The sequence below is a fragment of the Pagrus major genome, chromosome 2 (assembly GCF_040436345.1).
Source record: "Pagrus major chromosome 2, Pma_NU_1.0".
Lineage (NCBI taxonomy): Eukaryota > Metazoa > Chordata > Actinopteri > Spariformes > Sparidae > Pagrus > Pagrus major.
In genome coordinates, this window is record NC_133216.1 from 29,237,705 (window position 1) to 29,262,689 (window position 24,985).

Here is a 24,985-nt window from a genome sequence, read left to right on the forward strand (position 1 = left end):
AACAAAATATATTTCATGAACTCAGCGTGGAGGGAACACCTACAGTACTGTGTTTGTGACAGTGTGCAGGGAACACCTACAGTACTGTGTTTGTGACAGTGTGCAGGGAACACCTACAGTACTTTGTTTGAGACAGTGCGGAGGGAACCACTCATCCGACAGGTTCTTTGTTCTTAGGTCTCAAGTTCAAGTAAATTAAGAGAATTTGTGGCATCCAAACTTGATGTTTTTTTCAGTTTTATAATTTTACTGGCAAAGAAAGGTCTACATTTCAGATGGAAAATTGATGCAGGTCACTGTCATTAGACAAGTTTGTTGAGTTAAGAGACTTTGGTGAATCCAACTTGGAACACTCATACAAGCTAACTGCCAAGAAAGGTAGGAGAGGGTGAAGGTGCAATTTGTAAGATATGGATAGAATTTTATTTGAAACATTCAAAAAATGAAACATTATCAACTGCATGTGAAGAAATAACAGTGTTGACGTTATGGCGTAACACCCACTAACATCTGGCTTTTGTCTTCAATGTGAATGTGTATAATCAGCATTTAGTCTTGTTCCAATTGACTCTACAGTAGTCAGGGTGCTTATCGGCTCTTGCTAACGGCTATGATGAAAATACAACACCCAGGTGAACATGCTGATTTTCACCCCTCTGCAGGCACGATGCTATGAAGAGGGTTGAAGTCAAGGACACTGGCTTGCTAATCTGTCCTGTCTCATTATACCACTTTGTACCTCAAGAGCCTTCGTAGTTTCATCTGAAAAATGTAAAAGCGGCTACTTAGTGTAAAACAAAATAAACCCACAAAAAGTCAAGAAAGCAGATATTTTTCTCCTGATTTCGTTACTAAACAGAGAAATACACTCATACACCATCCAGCTATCGTCAAATCCTGGTCATTTCTTACAAATTACAGTTCAAGGTTAAGAATATAAAAATGTTCTTGCATGAGCTTCAATGCATTGAAAAGGTAAACTGATGGCGACTACATCATAACAGCCTCTCATTATCTGTCACAACACTGGTCACACAACATAAGGAAAGTTAAAAATCCCAGCTGAGGGAACCACTGAGGGTAAATTTAGAGGTTTCCACAGAGGCCGCTGGTTTTAGCTTAGCGATGAGCTTTTTGGCAGCCCAGCAGGAAGTGGTGAAGGGAAGCTAGCTTTGGTTTCAAGTTAACTGAACGGTGGTGATTAAGAAGATGACCTCCCCATTAGCTCTTAACAGAGCTCCTGCTTGATTAATCAATGTCTGTTTAGTCCGAGCCCTGCGGCCGTCGCCATGGTTTTCCGAGCAATATGGAGAAGAACCTGGTGACCAGCGAGTAGTGACTTTGTGTCTTTCACAAACAAGCTGTCTTTCATTTCTGGTCTTTTTTCCTTTTCTGCCATTACCTCTATTTTCCTTTTATCGTTTTGACATCGAATGTCTCTGTCATCCCTCACCACCTCTTCCTCTCTCTTTCTTCATGTTGCAGTTTCACACTCGTGTTTTTCTTCCTCTCTGCTCTCTTTATCCTCAGTAATTGTCTTAATCCAATTCATCGCGCGATCTGTTCGTCATGTTCTGTTCTGCCAGAGCACAAACAATATGAAATGTGACCGATGGTTATTAAACTGGAGCCCTTCCAATTTAGTTTTCATGACCCAATAAGAAAACCTTTTCTTCTTCTCCTCAGGTCATCCTCCTTTGCCCTCTAACCCCCTGCTGATACAAAACAAATAACACACATTCATCCTTCAATCTGAAACATCACAGTGTCTCTCTATATCGTTAACTTCAGTCCAGTTGGAGTGCATCATGCTTGTGGACGTTTCTTTTCCCCTAATCCCCACCTCCACCACCAGCAGCCAGAAAAAAATCCTGCAGGGATCAGAAGGTCAGAAGAGCTTGACTTAACCCATCACCCACTGGATCAAAGCTAAGCCATGTGGATGGACTGCTGTTCACACTGTATCTTCTCTTTTCTATTGATACTGCTTGGTGTTTCAATAACACTGAAGTTTTATTATATGAACAATGAGCTAAGGAAACATCTTAAGTTTGTAAACCATATCAAATAACTTATTGGCAGGAGAAGTAGTTCACTCAGTGCTGATAAAAGGCTTTTTAGTTGACCACAAATCTCTGAGCAGCGGTTTCTGATGCCACAATGGAGGTCCAATGGAGAATGTCTGCTTGGAAATAAGGCCCAAATGCGTATGTTACGATGAGGCTGGATAAAGAGAGATACTTGAAACGCTCAGTGGTCTGACAATTTAAGCTGTTCTCTTCAGATGAGCTTCCAGTAGAATAAAAGTGCTTTTAAGTGCAGTAGTTTATTCTGTCACGTAGGAATATCTATCAAAATTGCATATTTCATGAACTTAAAAACAATGTAGCTCTTTCAGTCAAGTGGAAAACACAAAAATTAGAAATGATATTTTTTTAACCACATGTATACTATGCTATCTGTATCGATTCTAGATGAATAACACATATCTGTAGCATTGAGCTGCCATCAAAGCTCACCTCCCCTACAGTAGGGATTAAAACATTAAGGCTGGGCTCACACTTTTACAGACACACAGTTTTAAAATCCTAATCGACTGTAAAATCAGCTTTCATCACAGACATAAGGAAAATCTTCTTCCCTCTAATCGCAAACCTGCACACAACCCAGTTGCCAGAATAAATGCTGGAAATGTACGCTTTAATTTAAACTTTACATTGCTTTACGTTCATTATTCTATCTTATGTTATGTCTTTTTAAATATGATTGTCTCCTGCCTGTAGTTCAATCATGCTGCTGTTTTTTGCACGTACCCTCCACCTCCCCATCACCGCCCAGTCTTCGCATATTCACCAGCTTCATCCGCTTCATCAATTCATCAACCTATCTCTCTCAGAAGAGCCCTCAACCACCACCACCACCAGCGTCTGGACTCCATGGGGGGGATTCTTCTTGCTGCTGCTCAGGGCAGACGCCCTTTCATCACGAAATCTCTCTGTATAGTCTAAGAGTGAAAGACACTCTGACTAAACTCATTATCAATATCATCTGCTGTAACACATCACATATCATCTGCTGTAACACATCACATATCATCTGCTGTAACACATCACATATCATCTGCTGTAACACATCACATATCATCTGCTGTAACACATCACATATCATCTGCTGTAACACATCACATGTCATCTGCTGTAACACATCACATATCATCTGCTGTAATCAAATGTTTCTTTACTTCATCCATTAGTCTCTCCTGATTGAAAGGAGATTCTGCCAATTTCCAGTAAGGTCAAGTTGGTGTTTGCTTGTGCTTAGACAGCATTTAATGGGATTTTTTTATTTGTATCAGAAACATGTGTATTACTCTAAACTACAGTATCTAAAAATGTAGGATTTGTTATTAGTGCCAGAACTCATGTAGAGTATCAGTCACAGTTTTGGGAAATGTCACATGATACCCAGCCACAGTGCCATAGGCATGTCTGTTCCTTTAGGGTTAAACTTAAATAAATGCAATAAAAATAAATAAAGAATTCTGAATTATTTCCAAGAGGGAGATTATAACATTGGTACCACTCTTATATCTGTGTATCACGTAGGAAGCTGGAGCCAAGAGGCAATTGGCATAGCTTTGCATAAAGACTAAACAGCTAGCTATTCAAAAATATACCAACCAGCACTTCTGTGCAGCCTCATTGGCTTTAGTGAAGGTTGGCAGTGGATTGGTTAGTGCAGATTTTGATATACAGCTGGTCTCTGCACAGGCACAGTCGTACCAAAGCTGTCAACCTCCCTGTGAGGACTCTCCAGGAAGCTGCAAACATGCCCTGCACTCGTTACTGTTTGCTAGAAAGAGCACTTAACTTCTACTGAAATATATGTTTGTATGGATCATGCAAACAAGATACAATGTGCTTTTAGGGTTGGGGACCGAGCTCGGTACTTTTAAGGTTGCAAATTGAATCTTTATGTCATGAATTAGCTAGTTGTCTTGGTTGACGTTACCTTAGCATTCTTACTAGAATTAGCCAAAACTCAACCACTGGCTGTGTCCTAAATGCCTTACCAACATGCTGTTAAGCATGCTAAAGCAGTATCTGAGAGGTTTTAATATGTGGTTTGAAACCAATAGTATGTGAATTCCTAATATTAACAGGGACATTTTACATTTTGAAGCACTGCTGTAAAGACAACAACATAACAGAAACGCCTGCGTGTCTTCTTCGGATTAGGCTGACTTGAAGCTGCAGTGGCATATCGCTGCCCTCTGATGCTTGATTTTATTGTTGCCTTTGACAGTTATTTATATTTGTATATGCAGTCAAATACTGTGCTGATTATCCATCAGTTTATACATTTTAGTGCACAGAGTAAAATCTGTTTCTTCAGCTGCCTCCATGTCTTTGAACAGCTTCCTCCATTAGGCTATGCTGGTTGCATTTAATGACTTATTTTTACAACTGAAATGAAATTTTTGTTATTTCAGTGAGAGTAAAGTCCCGATAAAAAAGGTTTACTTGGGTACCAGCACCAAATTCCAGGCACCAGTATTGGTATGGGTTCAAATATGAACGGTACCCAGCCCTGTGTGATTGTGTATTTTTGAACTTTAGAGAGAGTCAGGCTAGCTGAGGTCCAGCTTTGACTGAACACACAGACACAAGAGTGGTATTGATTTTCTTAACTCACTCTGGGACAGGAAGAGACCCAAAATGTTATGAATGTGATGAACTATTCTGGGGAATAGTGTAGTTGATATTTTACACAGGGATGGAATAAACATATTCACCTAACTGAAACCAGTTTGGCTTTTTCCACCTAGAGACTGCAGTTTTAAAATCATTGTCATTTTCCACTGACTGACTAAGTGACTAGTTGGCTGTTTTTTTTCAACACTATAAAAAAACTTTGTACAAACCCAGATGTATTTTGCCCTGGAAATAACCAAACCAGTTCTTACTGGGAAGGACTCCAGCTACTCTGCTGTTTTGCTGTGTCTTCACTTTCAGACTGAGAGCAGTGACTCTGCTCCTCCGGGGCATCACAGCTCAATCAAGCAGTGACAGAGATTCTTAACGATGATAGATGAAGAGGTGTCCTTCATCTTTAAGCCTGTTTGCTTTGCTCCATTGTTTGCCATTGATGCAAGGATTAACAATCTAAATGGGTTTGATCAGAAAACTGTAAATAGAAACAGAGAGGAGCTGATGGAAATCTCCAAAGATTTAACAATAAAGTGTGTGTGTGTGTGTGTGTGTGTGTGTGTGTGTGTGTGTGTGTGTGTGTGTGTGTGTGTGTGTACAAGCTGGAAGCTTTGTTCCCTGAGGTTGAGTCATCGGGGATAAACAGCGAACACTGTCAGCATATGGATTCTGTTCAGTGGTGTCTATAGGGATAAGATCTTATAAATCTGTTTTCTCCCTTCAATATCTTCTCTCCGTTTCCTTCTCACCCGGCTGACAAACACCTATTCAGATCGACTTTTCATAATTTCACTCCTGTTATGCTCTGATCCCCCCTTTCTTTACAAATCCTCCAGTTCAACTGGTGGTATTTTCACTTTCCTGCTTCCCCTTTGTTTCTCACTACACCAGATACTTTCAGTCTGCAGCTGGGATTTTCCTGCTCCCTGTAGCAACAGCGGCAACAGCCAGCCAAGCGCTGCAAATGTCTTGAAAGGGGGAGAGAGGCTATAAATCGCAGCAGCCGCAACACTGTACCAGTGCAGCAGAGGAAGGCTGAGCCCAACAGGTCCAGCCAGCCAGGGGGGCTCCTGGTCAGTCATACAGACAACTCATCAGTGACGTAGGCCGTCAATCACTGAATCAGAGTCTAAGTTCTGATGTTTCAGCATCAGTGCCGTCATGTGTACAGACAGAGATGAAATCAGGAGGGAAGAAGAAAAGAGAGCAAACCAATCAGGCATCGTACTGGAGCTGTGACCCCGTTACCCCCTGAGAGCTTCACTCACTCTTTAACACTCACACAAACACACACACACACACACACACACACACACACACACACACACACACACACACACAGAGCAGCTACCTGTCGGAGTGTCCTTAGCATCTCCGTGGCCTCGTCCTGCTTGCCCTGTTTGGCCATCAGCATCATCTCTTGGATCATGCCAATGCGGCGCTGGTAGGGCGGCGGTGTCCCCCCACGGCTCAGCCGGTCCCCTGACTTCAGCATGAGGGAGGCAAAGATGTCGCCCCGCTCCTTAGTGGGCGTCCGCCTCCAGCTGTGCTGAGGACTGGCTCCTCCAGGCTCCTGGCCTTTGGTCTGCTTGGCACCCATGGTGCTGCGTTAAAGTGAACTGTGATAATAACAAGACTGGTCCCACCGAGAAGTCATGCAGAGGCAGGTTTGATTAATGTCTCAACAAAATGCAGATGATCACATCTTTCTAAAAACCTGTAGTTAGAGGCTGAAATGTGAAGTAAACAATTCCAAACTGTTGTAGCCTCCTGCTCCTGAAAATGTTCATTATCACTCAGCTACACACAGGAGTGGATGTTTCAACGGTCCAAAATAAAAACCCCAAAAGAAGAAATTGAACCACTAGGTTTCTGCTCCTGGGAACTTGTTTATCCCAGTGAGTGTAGCTCAAGTGGGGAAGAGGTCTGAGGATGCTGCTTGCAGCATGGCCGCAAAACACCGACACAGCAAAGTCAGGATGCAGGATGCAGGATGCAGGATGCCTACAGCGCAGATCGTGGCTCGCCGCAGCTTCCTATCCCGAACACAACTTCACCACCGACCCAAAATATTTACCTGCGACAACAGCGCCGTCTTCTTATCCTGCGACCCTCCAAAACAGAGCCCTCCGTCCCGGCCCGGGGAGGGAAGCGGGTCGCAGGAGGTTATGGATGAAGCAGGGCATGGCAATGTTTACGTCTCCTGAAGATCACCACTGTCTGTCTGTTCCTGGCCCTGTCCTTCCTCAGCCGCTGGAAGTCAAACACAACCTGCAAGAAACAACAGCGTCCGTCCTTCTCCAAGGTTGATCCTGCAGCGGCTCCGGAGCAGGAAACAGCCTCACTGGCGTTTCGATCCACGGGATATGTCTCAGCTGCAGCGCGGCTTGACAGGATGGGCGAGACTGGGGTGTTCCCGTGCTGGGACTGAATTATGTATTGCACCCTCTGTTCAACTACATGGGGGCGCGCGGCGCGTGCACGCGACGAGAGAGGGAGGGCTGGAGGAGCACGAGCACCACGCAGCGCTAAGTTTGCAGTGTTGTTGCCGTCACGCACGAGGCTCCATCCTCCCTGCACCAGGGTCCGTGATATTAACGAGTCTGTCCACGCTCATGTATAACTGGTGGAGATGACTCATACCTTCTGAAGTCGTGCATGGTCTGCTGGTAAAATCGGTGTATTGCTAATTGTCAAATTATCAATATAAAAGACACCTCCGATTTAAACTACGTTTGGTTGATGAAGGCAACTTCACTAGTATCCTACAATTCGACCTTAGAGGTTCGTATTTTTAAAAAATACTTGCAGTATTGTGAAAGTGATTCTTCCATAGAAACAATATATATATACACCGATCAGGCATAACATTATGACCACCTGCCTAATGTTGTGAAGGTTCCCCTTGTGCAGCCAAAACAGTTCTGACCTGTCAAGACATGGACTTCAGACCTCTGAGGGCATCCTGTGGTGTCTGGCACCAGGGCGTTTTATAGTGGATCCTCTGGGTCCTGTATGTTGGGGGGTGGGGCCTCCATGGATCAGACCTGCCCCAGCATGTCTTACAGATGCTCGATCAGATTGGGATCTGGGGAATTTGGAGGCCCGGTCAACACCTTGGGCCCTTTATTGTGTTCCTCGAGCTGCTCCTGAGCAGTGTTTGCGGTGTGTCAGGTCACTTTGTCCTGCTGGGGGGCCACTACCATCGGGTAGTGTTGTTGTGATGAGGGGGTGTACTTAGTCCACAACAGTGTTTGGATGGGTCTCATTCTGTCTTCACCAATAGGCAAAAAGTTGATTTTAAAATGGCAATTTTTGTATTTTTATTTTTTAAGTTTGGTCTGATGCGTACAATTTTATCCATTTCTGCCAAAGGCTAATTTAAAATCGGGTGAAGTATGGATATATTTAAACAGTGTAATGCAGTTCACCCCCAACACCCCGGTAGGGCAGGGTACTTGGTCAGCAATGGTGTTTGAGTGGGTGGTGCATGTCAAGTGGCATCCACATGAATGTCAAGACCCAAGAACACCTGATTGTAACAAGAAGAGTACTGAACTTCACTTCAGTAGCTTTAATGTTACGGCTGACTGGTGCACACTACTGATGTACATGTAGCCAAAGTGACCATGTAGATGACTGCACTGACCTCTGGTGGCGGCTGCTTGGAGCTCATAATCCAATAATTATAGAGGTTTAACACACTGGATCCTGTTAAAGTCAAAATACAGTAGGGTCAAAAATGTATATTTTGCATTTATTTTGACTGTAATACATCTGTATTACAGATGATAACATCAGTGTTACAGTTTTAGTGAAAAATTGAATATTTGAAAAATGTCCATGAATGTCAGAACATATTAGTATTTGGTATGTTGACCTTTTGCTTAATGACACTGGAGCTGGCATGGACTCTTAAAGTTTGTGTAAAACCTGATGACTTGTTTTATCCCAGCACGATTTCACAGACAAAACCTCTTGTGATGTCCCAGAATGCTCGGCTTCTCAGCCTTCAAGGGTCCCCATATATGTTCAATCGGATTGAGTTCAGGTGACTGTGGAGGAAACTCCATGACAGTCAGGACTCCTCGGTCTTCTTTGCTCTTCAAGTAGTTGTTGCAAAGCTTTGAGGTGTGTTGGGGTCAACTTGTGGAGTCCATGCCAGAGATGTTTACTTTGCAGGGGCATGTCTAAAACCGACAGCTACATGTACATGTAGAAAATAGAAACTTGCACAAGAAATGTCACATTGTACTTTTCAAAAGGTAGATTTATTTGTTTAGCCTTTAATTACATCTCTATTTACAGTGTAGCATTTCAACCATCATAGTTGCTTCAAAGGAAGATGTTAGTTTCTCATTTCCTTACTTTACTGAATAAATTTTAGGCTCATAACTTTTCTTGTCACAGAGCTTTCAAACAGTCAGCCTAAATGAAACACATCCAGCACGTGTGTGTAGGATGAAGACTCCGTTCTTGTTTTTACACAGAGCAGACTACATTTCACAGGCACGCACGCACACACACGCGCACACACACCCCCCTACACTGGCTGCCGACAGCTTGGTTTAATTACTTAATGGTGTGCCGCTTTTCTTATTCAAAGACAAGTAAGACCCGACCCTCACCTCCTCTCCAGCAAAGGAGTTCTTTTTGGGCAGTCAAGTCACAGTTCACTGCTTTTTAAAAATATTCATTCCCCCTGACTTATTTAGTTTGATCTTTTACAACATTAAATCACAGTGGATGAAGTTACAAGTTTTTCACACAGAGAGGAACAAGATCTCATCAAAACTTTTATTAAGTATACATTTTATAAATTATACAAAAAAATCTTGTAAGTGTTCACTCCCTTCAAAATGTCACACCTAAAATAATTGAGGGAGTTTTAACTGTTTTTTTAAGCAGCATTATCATTTGAATAGAGATCGGTATGTAGTCAAGGAGTAACAAGTTTTTTAAGGGTTGAATACATCTGTAACTAGAGGGTTCGACAGCTGCTTTCCGTCTTTCCTGGTGTTGATGGCATCATGAAGACAAAACAAACACCCACCATACATCCCTACATCAACATCCCATATTATGTGAACTTGGCATGAAGCCTGGTGGTGGCAGCATCATGCTATGGGGACACCTGTCTGCAGCAGGAAGTGGATAGGTTTGATCCTAAAGGGTAGCAGGAAAAATGCAACCTGACAGACAGCGGTTTTACACTAAAATGTGGAAGAATTGCAGGGTCCAGATGTACAAAGCTGGTGGAGACTTCTTCAGATAGACTGTAGAAGGTTATAATTGCTGCCGAGGTGCATCTAATAAATAATGACATGAAGGAGCTGAATATAAAAATCTTTGTTATATTTCCTCATTTTTAGGGATTTTGTTTAATTCTGACACTAAAGAGTCTTTTTTTTCAGTTAGGTTTCAAAAGACCCCAATGCCATCCACTGTTCTTCAATGTTGTAAAACAGTAAAACATAAATACTGCACTGTTACTGCACTTCAACCTGCCTAGAAGTCAATCTGATTTCCTTCTCCCCCACAGGTGTGACATAGGTAGCATTAGAATAAAAAAAAAAACATGACAGTAAAATAAGTTCCAGGATAAAAGTCATGTGTCATGTTTTCATAAATTCAAACAAGACTATCATTAAGGAAGGATGAGTTTGTAACATGTAGTAGAAGTGATGGCTTACTAGTGATTGGAAGTCTTCAACTGAGGCCCCAGTATGAAGTTCTGCAGGAAACTCTCACACTATAAAAACAACTTAAACAATATTTCAGCTTACTGGATGCACAAGTCCAGCTCAGCTAGGCAACATTAACTCGCCTCCCTATTTCCTTCCAGTGCTCTTCCACTAGAAGGTGCATGTCTCTTTAAGCACACCATGGAGTGAAGATGCACAGGACAGCCGATCAGTTTCTACCCAAATGATTTAATCAGTGACATGTTGGTGTTGAGTGCACTCTGGCAGGAAAAGGGCAAAGTGGGCCTGTATTGGATGATCTTGACAATGTTATATTTTCCCTTTGCATAACCTCATAAATCTTATGCTGAAGGCTAAGTCAATGTTACAGGGGGAGGACAATTCTAGACACCCAGACGGAACCAGGACTGACGGTGTGTTCGGGACAGCACAGGTGGAAAGTGACTACTCGCAGTTAGAATGTGTAGCCAGCGGGGGGTGCCTTGTCGTCTTTGTTGCTCTCCAGGGAGAAAGGAGGAATGCGGACATCGAAGTGGGAGCCGTCAGTCCTTTCAATACGGAAAGTCCCCCTGAGCACAAATAATAGAACAAGTTCATTATTGCAAGCCGTGAATATTGTACACAAGTCCAATCCTTTAGATGTACTATATTGTAGAATATGTAGCAGAGATGGCATGTGACTGATGAAAGACTGAGCAAACTCACCACATATGACCACTGGGGGCTTGTAGAGACACATGGCTGCTGTACTGAAAGGCTGGCTGTTCTTTGGACAACACTGGCTCCTGTGACAGAGTACCATGTGACAAGGTTACACAATATCAAAGTGCAAGGCATTAATTGGTCAGAGTTTGCTTTACTAATTATTGATATGATCTTTGTATTCTTATCACATCTGTGCTGAAACACATCATCTGTATAGCTACATCAGTTGTGTTTACAACACAGCTGCTCTGGGACCACATGAAAACGACCATTGTGTCCCAAGTCTAGACTACATACTGATCTTAACCAGGTTTTGAGTAAGTGGCGTGTTCACACTTGAAAAGTGACTAAAAGCATACGTTAACACTTCTGAGGGTGATGTTGATGCAGACTATTCTCTCAGAATGCAATGGACAAAGGAAATTGTCTAGTAGCTCACAGAAAGAAATACAGTATCTTACTACCATAATTGGAGTGCAGTTTGTGTGTCTCTCTGTTCATGTTTGTGTGTTCAGCTATTCCTGAAAGCCACATTCATCCACTCCCCTCTAAACTTGCCCCAAAAAGGTTCAGGCTTCAGGCTGTATATGCTGTTTGTTATTTGTGTTTTTAGGTTTTTATCATTTCATATTTAATTTCACTTTTAACATTACATTATTCTCAACAGGTACACTTTCCAATTCATTATTTTGAAATGTGGAACTACTGTCACCCGGAAGTTCTCCCACCTTACCACACAAAGCGATACTGTCTACTGGAAATATAACTGGAGAAGGACAAGACGGAGGAAAACAACAATTAAGAACGAAGTGCCGATCACAGTCATCATGTCGTGATGCTGCCAAACGCACAAGAATTGGGCACCTTGGCAAATCTCCACAAAATTAGGGTTAAAACATTTGCAGTAACCTTATGGACCGAATCACTGTGAAGTCAATTATCAACAACAGTTACTTCCGTGTAGAAAACTGGCCGATGATTTGCATTGTGTTTTTTTGTGCTGGCATTTTCAGCCATAACTGTAACATTTAAAGATACATAGTAAAACACAGTGGTCCAACCTTCCTGACATTGCTACTGTACTTATTTTATGTACTGTGTTGCTTTGCCAGCATCTTTGGTATCTACACAACAGTGCATCTCGGACTTACTGCTACTTTGGGTTAACCTAAGCTATCATTTTCTGTAGTCTGTGGCCCACAGTTAAATTAGGTCTGCATTTCAGATATTCTGACACCACGATTTGCATTTTTACTGCAAATGTACATCAGTTCCAAATATCGGTTACAAAAAAAAAAAAAAAAAAAAAACCTAGTATAAGTATACGTATTCAATCTGAAGAAAAAAACATTTGGGTGTCTCTTTATGATGTTTGGAGTGACATCTGACAACGCATGCATTCTATTGTTTCCTGTTGATATAAAACAGAGTATATTGAAATTTTTGTATACTAACTGCTACGACTGTATACTATATTTAGTATGACGCATAGATTTGGGACCCATTAACAACTTTTCAACTGTATTTTTGTGTTTTCTGTTAAGTTTGGGATATTTAAAGATGTTAAAAATGTAAAAAGAATTCATCTTACACTGGGGAAAAAGGGGAAGTGTCACTGTCTCCAAAAGGTTGCGGTCTTGGATACAGAATTTGTGTGTGCTTGTTGTACTAACCCTGCCTACGACTCCTCGTCCTCGGACTGTCTCAAGGGTTCCTGACAGGCTGAAGATCCTCCAGTGCCTCTCTCTCAGTTGAACCACCTCGTTGCCCATGTTCTCCAGGCGGATACAGTACCGCCACTGCAGGAAAACAACACACACTGAGTTTGCAGCCACAGGCAAGCTTAATACTCAGCATGAAATATACCAGCACCTGACTTATAGCTGGTGGACTATTCCACATGATGTACCCCACAGAAAACAAGAGAATATGCTACTCACCCAGTAAACATGGGAGTTCTGGGCCTCCTGAGAACAAGAACAATTCCCATTAGTATTTCAAAAGTCTACAGAGAAAACTGAAAAAGGCTCCAAGAAGCTTACATGCCTCGTTTTTGACTGGCAGGCCCAAAATAACGGAAATGACATGTAGTCAACCTTCTCACTGGTATTACAACAGGCTGCGCAGGTTTCAGAGGCATCATGTTGATTCATGCTGGTCACTTACCCTCATGCCCATGTAGAACGGGATGACGGTGACTCGGATGTTCTCGGTGGTCTCTCTGTGGACGTCTGACAGCTCCAGCCAGGGGTGGTTCTTCTCCTGCCACGCCTTCAGAGTATCTCTGGCTGTGAATGGAGGAGCTACAGGCGAGGACAAAACACAAATATTTACTGAAACAAATTCTTCTGTTACTTCTACAGTGTCACTGGTTAATGTCAATGTCTATATGAGGGAAATACATGATGATACTATAAATCACTATGAAGATGAAAAAAAATTAATAACACCTAAACTTGCATTAACTGCATGCAAGAACTAGGTGATGTCATCTTTACAGAGACGCATTATTTATGTTATGACCACTTGATATAATGTTAGTACTGGAAAAGGTCTGTGTTAAGAACAATGATGAAAGTTGAACTTGGGACAGTAGAAGTGTGTTTACATTTGGCAGGGTTGTACATGAGGAAGCGCTCAAACAGCTCGTGCTGGATGGGTGCCTGCTCTGTCGAATTATAGGGCAGGATGTCTTCATGGCTCACATAATCCAGACCTGAAGGGAAGAAACAGACAAGCTGTCACATGTGGATGAGACAGAGATCCCTAAAATCGGAAGTTGTATGTTGTATGGCAGTGGTTCTGAAAGTTCTTTATGTAAAGGACACCTAAACTGACAAAATTAGACCATGATCCCCATTTTATTATAATTTGTCCCAAGGTCCCCCATCTGAAAATTTTTGCTTTTAGGAGGTATCATTTCAGAAAGTGTATGAAACACGTGACCAAAATAGTCGTAAATATAGTCACTGTGTTACCTGTGGATTGAATTATAGTAAAGTAATGTTGGGGATCCCGTTGGAACCACCTCAGGGGCCCCTGGGCGTCTCCAGAACCCACGTTGGGAGCCACTGTTCTATGGAAGCTTAACTACTGCTGACAACGATCAAACTCAGCTAAGATGTACTGGGATCAGAGTCAAATGTAATATTCACACTTGACCTTTTTAAGAAATCAGAATCAGAGTGCTTTGTCTGAAAGGAAAGCCCCATTAAAAACCATGAGAAATGAAATATATAGGTCCCATCAATGATATCATGTGATCAGTATGTCAGTGACCAATCTAAAGCCAGTGTATCCTGACCAGTCTGCATATGGATACCTGGGATGGCATACAGCGCTCTGCTGTCATCATGGTTGGCCAGAAACGTCACTGCCTCCGTTTGGGACCTCTGAGACTGTGAAACACAATACAAACCATCACACATCTGGTGACTCACACACTAATGAAATACCACAGCCAGATTCTACCACAGTGGTGCTTTTGTCACCCTATAGTATTTCCCAAAAACAACAAACACCCAACAACATCTGGCTTTTGTCTTCAACGGGAAAGGGTGCAATCGACATCCATTCCCGTGTCAAATGACTCTGCAGTAGTCACAGGTATGTATTGGCTTCAGCTCTGATAACCAGTAATGGAAACGCACATTTTTGGCCCTTTAATGGAGTGATGCATTGCTGGGTGTAGAAGTTAAGGATGTTTACACGTAAACACTTTTCGATCCATCTACGTTCAAGCAATGCTCAACACTCAAACATTGTTCACTCACATTGAGTTTGAAAGAGAGACTGAAGTAAAACATGCAAAAATGTACCCACTGTAACATTGGCACTGGCCTCCATGTCACTGATTGGTACTGCATGAACACCACTCGACAGAAATAAGAAGGATGTTTCACTCCTCAGCAACTTCCATCATCAGCTCTAGAAAATACTGGGTCTCATTCATGAAACGTTAGTAAATTTGTGCGTAGATTTGCACATAAAAGCCTACGCTACTAAAAACCTACTCCGGATTCATGAACACCGCGGGAAACTCAGATCTGATCGTAAACACGTGTGTATGATCGTGAATGCCAATCCATCGTAAAGTGACAGCGCGCTCCCGGTAATCAGCTATTAGCATAAATCCCCGCCCATGAATTGCCAATGACCACCATATAAGGAGGTGTAGATGCATCCAGTCGACCTGTCAGTCATGGCGCAAACGAAGAAAGGGAGAGAAAGAAAAAAGAACTTTGCGGAAGCGGAGATAGAAATACTTTTGGGTGAAGTGGAATTAAGAAAAAAAATGTATTTTCATCTGTTAGCAGTGGTGTGACAGGGACAGGCAAAGCGAAGGCCTGGAGGGAGGTGACAGATGCCGTCAATATTGTCTCTGTAGTCCAAAGAACCATGTCCGAGGTGAAGCGTAAATGGTTTGACATGAAACTGGAGGCAAAGAAACGCATAACCTCACACAAAAGAAATATATCAGCCACAGGAGGAGGAGGCTCACAGTCGCAGCTATCACCTGCAGACGAGCGCATCGCGGGGATAATTGGGGAGACCTCTCTGTCAGGAATTATACCTGGCGGAGACAGCGACATGCCTCCACTGGAGCCTATATGTTTATTATCATCATTCAACATGTAGAAAGAACGTGTAATCTATTGAATCGATTTACATAGATCATTCACAATCATGAACCTAATCTGGATCTTAAACCTGCCAATTGCCAACTACTTTAACTAAATGTTTTATATTTTTATCATATGTTTAGGCTATATCACGTGTTTCAAAGGCATCTGCGTATTGTGTACATAACAGAGCGCAATATGAATTTAAATTGTAATTTCCAATAGTGACAAGCATTATTTATGTGCATTCTTAAATTTACACAAGCACTACGCGTGGTCAGCAGCATGTGTAGATTTTGTTAGTAGCTACGAAAAGATCGGAGCTACTAAAATATTGATGAATGCGAGATGCACGTAAATTTCCGTCTGCGAACAGTTTACACACAAATTCGTTCTGCTCACGTTTCATGAATGAGACCCACTGTGTGTTGTTAATACTAAATTTGGCATCACCTGGATGTAGTCTGATGAGGTATATGATCTGACGCTTTCTACTCTTCTCTGCTTTTCCATCATGTTTCGTGAGTTTGAACGTGACACACCAGGAAAAATTAGAAAAGCAAACTCAATCGCCTATTTTTAGCAGGTTTACCTGCATTTAAAATTAATGCATATTCATACTACAACTACAAAACAATTGTTTGGCGTTGGATTGTTTTGGTGGTCCTAAAGGCAAAAAACATATAATGACTTACTATGTGAGGGCAGTCCCTGGTGTCAATCAGGACTTGGTAGTAGGTGTGGGTCTTCCCCTTCACCTCCTTGGAACCGTGGCCTCCTGGGGGCTCAGGTTTGCTGAAAGAAAGAAAAGGATCTCAGTTATATAAATCTCACCCACAAACCATGCCAATGAGAGCCTGTTTGGTGCAGTCTGCAGCTAGAGATGGAGGTTTACCTGTCAGACATGGGAGGGGTGATATCTCTGTCATACAGTCGAGCGTGCCAGGGAAACAAGACGATGCCTCTGTAGCCAAATACACTGTGGAGAAACAGCTGAGGAGAGCAACAACAGCGAGAAATGGGATGAGATGCTGTGAGATTATTTCTGGAGGATGTTTAATAAGGCAAATATTAGATGGGATTACAGTTACTTGACAGTATAAAGCTAATGTGCTGTCATAACAATAGAAGCAACTGATTTAACAACGCTTAAAAACAAACCAGATAGTCAAACACAGAACAGTAGGTAAATATTCAAAAATAACATCAAAAATGGACTTGAATTACTTTTTTGAAGTGTGTGTGTGTGTGTGTGTGTGTGTGTGTGTGTGTGTGTGTGTGTGTGTGTGTGTGTGTGTGTGTGTGTGTGTGTGTGTCTTACCTGTCCTGTTTCATATTTGCCATGCTGCTTCACAGCCTCAAACACTCCAACTGTCTCCAAAATCTTCCCCTCAGGCCTGTTCCTGCCAAAAACAGGCAACACCATTACACACTAGATCCTCCTGTGTGTGTGTGTGTGTGTGTGTGTGATTATAAGAAAACATATCATACACTAACATACAGGTTTTTATTCAAAACATGGGGATACAGATGAAAACAACATCATTAATGGACAAACACAAACAGCCCATAAATCTCTGAGGAGCCTCAACAGGAAATCTCACAGCTGTGAAGAGAAGACGCAGGATGTTTCCTCCTACAGAGATGATTTACAGTCATCCACACAGGAGGGAAAATCCTGCTGCCTCTCTTCAGCCTCTCTCCTTCCCTTAAGTCGTAATCTCAATGACATATTTGCCAAAATTGAATAAAACACCTCCACTTGTCAGATGTCAACAAACAGTAATATTATTTGACCTAATTTCCATGTCCTTGCAATAACACACACACACACACACACACACACACACACACAGACTTACAGTACATATTACCACTGACAACAACAGCTGGTCACTTCAAATAAAGAGCACGCATACTTGGTGCTCCCTGCAAAGCTAATCTTCACAACAGAGATGAAGAGTGGGGATTAATGAGGTGGATATATGCACAGAGGGATTTAATATTACACAGGAGGTTGGTTTCAGGTTACTTTCTGATCATGTGTGTATTGCACAAGAATAATCTTAAGGTAACCTGTTTTCACAACGAGAATTATGGTGAAAGTCCAGCTGATGTCAAACTGTATTTTTGGTCTGCTACAGCTGCTCTGTGAATCACTTGTCCTCACTTTGGGGGATAAAAAAAAAAAAAAAACAGACACCAAAATATATTTCTCCCTTTTGGCTTCATATTTCTTTTGTTTCATAATGGTGCTCCCTAGTTTTGCATCACAACACAAGAGCCATAGACTCTGAACATCAAGGACATTAGCTTTTCTGCTAATATCTCCTTATTTAACTTACAATCATGAACACACATCTTGTCCTAAACCTTAACCTTTTGAACAAGCAGACAAACAGACAAACACAGCGAAAAGTTGACACATTTTGTTAAGCAAAGCAAATATTTTCAAAGGTGCATTCTTTACATCCAAATTTGCTTGCTAGCAGTCTTCTTCTTTTACTGCCATTCATTTTAATGAGGGTAGTCCATTTTGGCTGCGGCAGTGAATGACCACAGACTGTTCAGAAAAAAAATTCAGCCAACTGCAGTGAAAAAGTTGAAGCAGACTAAATTTTTGGAGAAACACAACCTGACATCACGTTGCAGTGGCCAATCACATAAATTGGACTAGCAGCTTGAAAGACTGAAACCACAGTGGAGTGTAATATAATGTGTCATGTGTATTCACTCAGTTTGGCATTGTGCACCATAAACACATACAACACAAACACAACCTACTGAGGGAGAGGCATGACCCAGAGATCAGAGGCAGAGTACAACAGGTACACAGATACTACAGAGGGTACACAATGGACATTTCTCTGTGTAGTGCTATGATTCACTTGTGATCACTCGGGTTGGTCTTGCACCCCAGTTTAAAAAAAACACACCTTAAAGATATGCCATCCTGGTTGTTGACCATCATTTGTAATCCGTCAATGTGGACAAACGATCACAACTAGAACCAGCATGCTAGTAGCATGACAACAAAGCAGCTTTGACTTTCAGCAAAGAAAAATATCCCAGTGCTCAAAAGTACAATGTAGATCTCGGTAAATTATGCAAAAATCTTAGGAATCTGATGATGTTTTCACTGCACTGTACATACCATAGATTGCCTTCACAGTGCCTCAACACATTTTTAACATGAGCTCTTCTGTTCCTTTTCTATCACTGCAACAACCTGAGGAAAGTCAATACGCTGTGTGGTCAGCTAAATATAGCCAACCAAGTGTAAACTCTGATACTCCGCCAATAGCTAGCCCTGGTCAACAACTTGCCCTGCCAATGAGCGCAGGAACTATCCAACTATCCATGTTTTCCACCTGTGCTGGAGGAGTGAAGGCCGGTCATCATGCCACTGAGCTGGCATCATGGCAGGTAAAAGGTTGGCAATGACACTAATAAAACAGGAGATATGACAAAGAGAATTCATCAGAATGTGTCGGCGTGGTATGTGCACATCTTAACTGTCACCTTTTAACCGTTAAGTCTTCCGTTTCAACATTCGTGCTGTTTAGAAGTTACACGGGACTGGAAAGAAGCTATTATGGCATTGTGTGTGTACTGCAATCTTGCCTACTCATGGTAACAATATAATATTCAACGCTTGAAGGCAGAGCTCCGGAGGAGAGATGAGCTGATCGTGGGGGTACCACCTATACGACCGGAGGGGCGACCCGAGGTCGCTGGGGAAGCAAGAGCCACTACTACTACATTGGACCTGGCCGCCACAACCCCACCCAAGGTCACCGTAATGCCTCTACCTGGTCCACATTGGTTACCAGTGACAGTTACACTGGTACCAAACCCAAGGGCCCAGTCGCAGCTCCACTCCATACTGGGCCAACCCTCTGACCCAGCCGCCCTGATCGGAGGTGGTACACAGTGGCCCCAAACAGACGATCGGCTGAGTCAGTGGATCTGGTGCTCTAAAGAAAGTAAATGGAATAATGAAGAAGGAGGATTATCTCCAAAATTCTTCAGGAAAACCTAAAATCATCAGCCAGAAGATTGGGTCTTGGGCAGAGTTGGATGTTCCAACAGGACAATGATCCCCGACACACATCAAAAATGTTAAAAGGAATGGCTAGATCAGGCTAGAATTGAGGTTTTGGAATAGCCTTCCCTACGTCCTGACTGGAACCCCATCGTGGACTTCGCTGAAGAAACAAGTCTGTGCCAGGAAGCTAATAAATTTAGTTGAACTTCACCGATTCAGCCAGATGACTACCAGAAGCTTGTGGGTGGCCATCAGAAGTGCCCAACTGAGGTGAAAATGCCCAAGAGACATTTAACCAAATAATACAATTACTGTATGTATATTCTTGACCCAGCAGATTTGGTCATATTTTCAGAAGACCTATAATAAATTCATTATTGAACCAAACTTCAGTGTTTTTTGTGAGACAGTAGTATTACATCACAGAAAAATGAGAGTTGTAGAAATCAATGACCAGGACTGTACCTGTGCATAAGTACACACCCGCGCCACCTCCCCCTTCCTCTACTGTGCAACCCTAGCACACAGTTTCCTGTGAGAGCTCCCCCTACAGCCCACTCCCCTCAGTCTCCAACCACTCGCCTTGTCCCCCAGTAACCACCCACCTAATGAGCTCCCCTTACTGTCATGAAGCTCCTCAGCTGTTATCACCTTAATCTTGTTTGATTGACTGTGCGACAAAAACAAATTTTAATAACATGTTGCTGAGTGCATTTCCGCTCCCAGTCAGTCAACATTTTCAAACTGCACATCATTCATTTCACATTGCTGTCTGCTTGAGTTATTGGCCAACTAATTATTTTAATTTTCACACTGTAGGGGTAAACCAGCCCCAAGGACAAGCTCCAGGCTTTGAAGCTAGTTTTCCTAGTGGCCAAACCATGTACTTACATCATCATGTGACGCACTGGGGCCCAAAAAATACTTTTTCCCATAAGTTAACATTGTGAATGAAGCGTCTGTAAAACGGTTGATACATTATTTGTAGCTTCACAATCCCCATGAAATGACTCGTTTGACCGTCATAATTTGAGCCATCAGGTCCAATAAAATTTGGAAAGTCTAGAAGAGCTGTACGATTAAATTATTTGATCCCCATTCAAGTTAGCTAGGTGCTAAACCGAGAGTTAGCTGGCTCGGTCAGCGGAAGGCTCTAGTGCACACGCTCCACAATGCGGAAGATCAGGGTGTTTATATCGAGCCATTTTGGCTTCATGCGCAACTGAGCAGCTTTCATTGGAATGAATGGGGCTCCGTGTCCATGGCTGCGTCCAGATATAATTAAACATCCTTGGGGTAAACCCACAAAATGTAATTACTGTCAACTGTAATACACCTAAGCCAGCTAATTACAGTGATACAGTTGATATGAGATTTTCTCTGCAAAATATGAGATCAGTAAATAACAAATCATCTTTTATTTTAATTATGTAATTTCTGAGCACAATACTGGCTTCTTATGTCTAACTGAAACTTGGCAGCTACCAAATGCCAAATGACTATTTATCTTTGAAGCATTATTATCCATGTGGATTCTGAACATTCATCATTTGCTGTCAAGTCCATAAACCTACTCCATTCATTACATTTTGTCAGCATGTTAATTTCCCCACTCACACTAAAGGTCATATACCGGACCTTGTCTGCTCCACTTGCATTTCTCCCTCCAATCCGCATGGCATCGATTTAGCAATCACTGATCATAAGGCCATCTTTTTCAATCCCACAATCCCTGCCGCCTCATGTCAACTCTGTGTCTCTCGGACTATCACGTGCAGGAACCTCAAAACTCTGGACTACACTAATGCATCAACAGACAACCTGGTCTCTATGTACAATGTCCTCCTCTCAGACACACTTAACTATTTTGCCTCAATCAAAGCACGCAGCGATGAACTTCACCCACTCTGCCCCGTGGTTCACACCAGAGCTCTGAAAAATGAAGGCTGCTTGAAACTTGAACGTCTCAGCAGGAAAACTGGCTTAACTGTCCATGCTTTAGCCTATAAAGATCATCTTAAAATGTATAAGGAAGCCTGGGGACTGGGAGCTCTCAGTGACCACAGCCGACAAAGTGATGAGAAGGCTGGCCAAACACGGCCCAAGCGGGCCCTAATGCAGCATGCAAGACAAATGGCTGCCAATAGAGTATGCACACTCGAGACTTCCGCAGACCGAGCTGGCTTACTTCCAGTTAAATGTCAAGCTAACTTGAACGGGGATAAAATAATTTAATTGTGCAGCTCTTCTAGACTTTCCAAATTTTATTGGACAGAATGGCTAAAATTCTGACAGTAAAATGAGTCATTTCGTGGGGGTTGTGAGGCGTCTTTCACAATGTCAGCTTATGGGAAAAAGTCTTTTTGGGCCCCAGTTCATCATGTGACGATGTAATAACGACAAAAAACTGGTTTCAAGGCCTGGCACTCTTCCTGGGGCTTGATCTTGACGATGAGGCAAACCGTCTTCTTTGCAGAGGAAGTTCCTGTCAAGCCAAAAGCGTTAAATACTCCTCCTCCTCTTCTTCATTGGTTTTACCGGTGGACTAAAAAACCACACTGCCATCCACTGTATCGGAGTATATAAAATCATGCTATTCACTGACAGGTGTGCTGTCTTGAGTGAGTGAGAACGGGATGCGCATATACTGGTGCAACATTACATCTTCTTTAGAGCAATTGTCTTGGTTAAATTATTAAATTATCATCGGTAGTGCAAGTCAATATGATTGTTACCATATTACTAATGATAACACTAAAACTGTAAGCTCTGATGACATATCCAGGCAGAGTGAAGCAAAAACACCCTGCCTGGTCATGGTGGTCTTCGTTTATACAGGAAAATACATGGGTAAACATGAGTTGTGCTAATTGTACACAATAACCTGACACAACAGGTTAAGCAGTGTTTCCCACAGGTTTTTGTGAGACTTTGGGGGGTGGACCTCGGCCCCTCTAGCAAGCTCCCGGGGCATTTCCAAGGAAAAAGTTAAAGGCAATCTGGTGCACTTTGAGAGAAAATTTAGGAGGCTCTCATAAATAACATGACCATGACTGAGAAATTAAGGAAAATATAAAATGTAGAAAATAATCAAATATAACACTAAGCTTTGGCTCTGCTAGCTGGTGATTAGTCCAGTCCTCACAATTTACTCTACTACACAGTTCTGGCTATACAATGTTAACACAAGCCTATGAGCTATAGTCAATAGTCAATATCAACCTATTGCTTTTAATTTTGTAGCCTATTAGTCCTGACTTGTAACTGAACGTTGACTGAGAGACCAGATAATCATTGTCTTGTTTTAAAATTATTATCACCCAGTCCCATCTTAACTATATACTGTCTGGTCTGTGTGGTTGAGTCTATATATTGTGTGGTCTGCGTGGTTGAGTCCCATCTTAACTATATATTGTGTGGTCTGTGTGGTTGAGGCCCATCTTAACTATATACTGTCTGGTCTGTGTGGTTGAGTCTATATATTGTGTGGTCTGTGTGGTTGAGTCCCATCTTAACTATATACTGTCTGGTCTGTGTGGTTGAGGCCCATCTTAACTATATATTGTGTGGTTGAGGCTGCTGCTGGAAAACATGGCAGTCATTTTGTGTGTGCGCATGTGAACACATGTACACGCACAACAGGGTTATCTCAGACTTTTGCAATCCTAAGCAGCACCATAGACAGAAAGTCTATTGCACTTTTAGTGACACAGGATATTACTAGAGCCCCTTTTACACATGTACTGTAACTCTGGATTTATCCAGAGTTTACCTGGAGGAGCTGTATGTGTGAACACAAATGTCCACATTATTTGCCTCAGACTAAACCCTGCCAGCTCCATAGTCCTAAATCTGGGTGACCTTGCAGAAAGATATCACATGTGGAAGAAACCTTGGCCTACAACAGTACAGACAAAAAGCTGATGTAAAAAGCCTTAACTATTACCTCAGTTGGACCATTTACCTTGGTTTTTGTCCTGTTCATCAACACATTATAAACCATTTTCAAATTGCTTTTGCGAATAAGAACTTCATTTTGAAATGCACTGATCTGAATATGCAGAGGAAGTGTCTCTGTTGACAGAAGAGCCAATACTTTCAACTGAATGATGCATTAAGCAGACATCACTGAGAGATGTAGGCTTTGCTGAATTTGATGCCAATTATTGACAGATTTAGTAATAATTGATTTAATTGAATTAATTTAAGAGTAAGCAGAGTTACTAAATTGTTACTAAGCTTTTATCAAGGACCAAAAGTGTAATAGGTGCTAGGTAAACAATAAGTGATCCAGCATTAAATCTTCGATCCTACAACATAAACTTCTTATCAAAAAGTACATCTGATCAACCAACAACGGATTCATTTAGAACATATCAGATCAGATGCAGATTTACAGCACACAAGTATGTCAGCTAAGATACAGATTGTTGCATCACTTTTTATAATCATGCTGCTAATGTTAATCTTTCTTTAACACGCCAAACCATTTAATGAGGAGTCTTCCACGGTGGTTATTAACTTTTATTTAACTGTGTGATTCAACGTGTATTGACTCAGCTGGTTACAGGCAGTCAAATCAGACTGAATCAGGTGTTGCTCAACCCATGCTGGCTAGTTACCTAGCTAGCTGATAATCAGCAGAGGGCAACTGTACTTTTTTCACTTTCTGCTGCTAAGTGTTGACTAAAGTTGATGACACACATTATGCCCATAACGCAGGCACCGTCTCGAGTTATCTGTCCACTCAACAATAACGGGGCCAGTGGCTTTACGGTGCCATCTTGAGGAGCTCGTACTTAAGTTAGCTAAAGTCTTTAGCATTTTAGCATTGATAGGGGAGGACACTGGCTGGGTCTCTTACCGTGACGACATGAACCTCCGCTGCTGAACACCGCCGGCTAGTCCACAAGCTCGGCATTGTAACCGTGGTCTGTTCACCTCGAACACGCTGCTGCTGTCAACGACACTCAGTATTCTCTGTGTGTGTTTCTTGTTGTATTTACTGACAGTGCTCAATAGACCTCGGCGTAATGCGCACGCCGCCATCTTTCCAGGCCTGGTAGGCTTAACACACACGCATTTACAACGGGCTGCAGATGCTGCGTTCAGGGAACGACTGGAGAGTCGTACATACGAGAACTAAATGTCAATAAAACAACAAAGCAATTTGTTTGCTGTCATTATTGTTATTAT

At 42.2% G+C, this 24,985-nt stretch overlaps 2 protein-coding genes across 3 annotated transcripts in view; both read right to left on the bottom strand.

Moving 5' to 3' along the window:
• Window positions 1-6,309, bottom strand: part of lrrc75a (leucine rich repeat containing 75A) — a 53,711-nt gene extending 47,402 nt beyond the window's left edge. Inside the window, exon 1 of the mRNA XM_073492213.1 lies at window positions 6,061-6,309. Within this exon, the coding sequence (XP_073348314.1) occupies window positions 6,061-6,309 (249 nt within the window). The remainder of the gene's footprint in view (window positions 1-6,060) is intronic.
• A 2,649-nt stretch (window positions 6,310-8,958) lies between these two features.
• Window positions 8,959-24,873, bottom strand: poldip2 (polymerase (DNA-directed), delta interacting protein 2). 2 transcript variants are annotated; one of them, XM_073483111.1, is made up of 11 exons: window positions 24,654-24,873; window positions 17,063-17,138; window positions 16,637-16,734; window positions 16,437-16,536; window positions 14,442-14,517; window positions 13,728-13,835; window positions 13,286-13,422; window positions 13,060-13,086; window positions 12,793-12,918; window positions 11,120-11,199; window positions 8,959-10,983 (listed from the first exon to the last, which is right to left on the bottom strand). In XM_073483111.1, exons 1-11 carry the CDS (start codon window positions 24,836-24,838, stop codon window positions 10,869-10,871), a joined length of 1,128 nt encoding a protein of 375 aa, XP_073339212.1. In that variant the 5' UTR covers window positions 24,839-24,873; the 3' UTR covers window positions 8,959-10,868. The 2 variants fall into 2 exon arrangements, with proteins under 2 accessions (XP_073339212.1, XP_073339206.1); XM_073483105.1 differs by having other exon boundaries at window positions 17,063-17,144.
• Window positions 24,874-24,985: the final 112 nt, after the last annotated feature.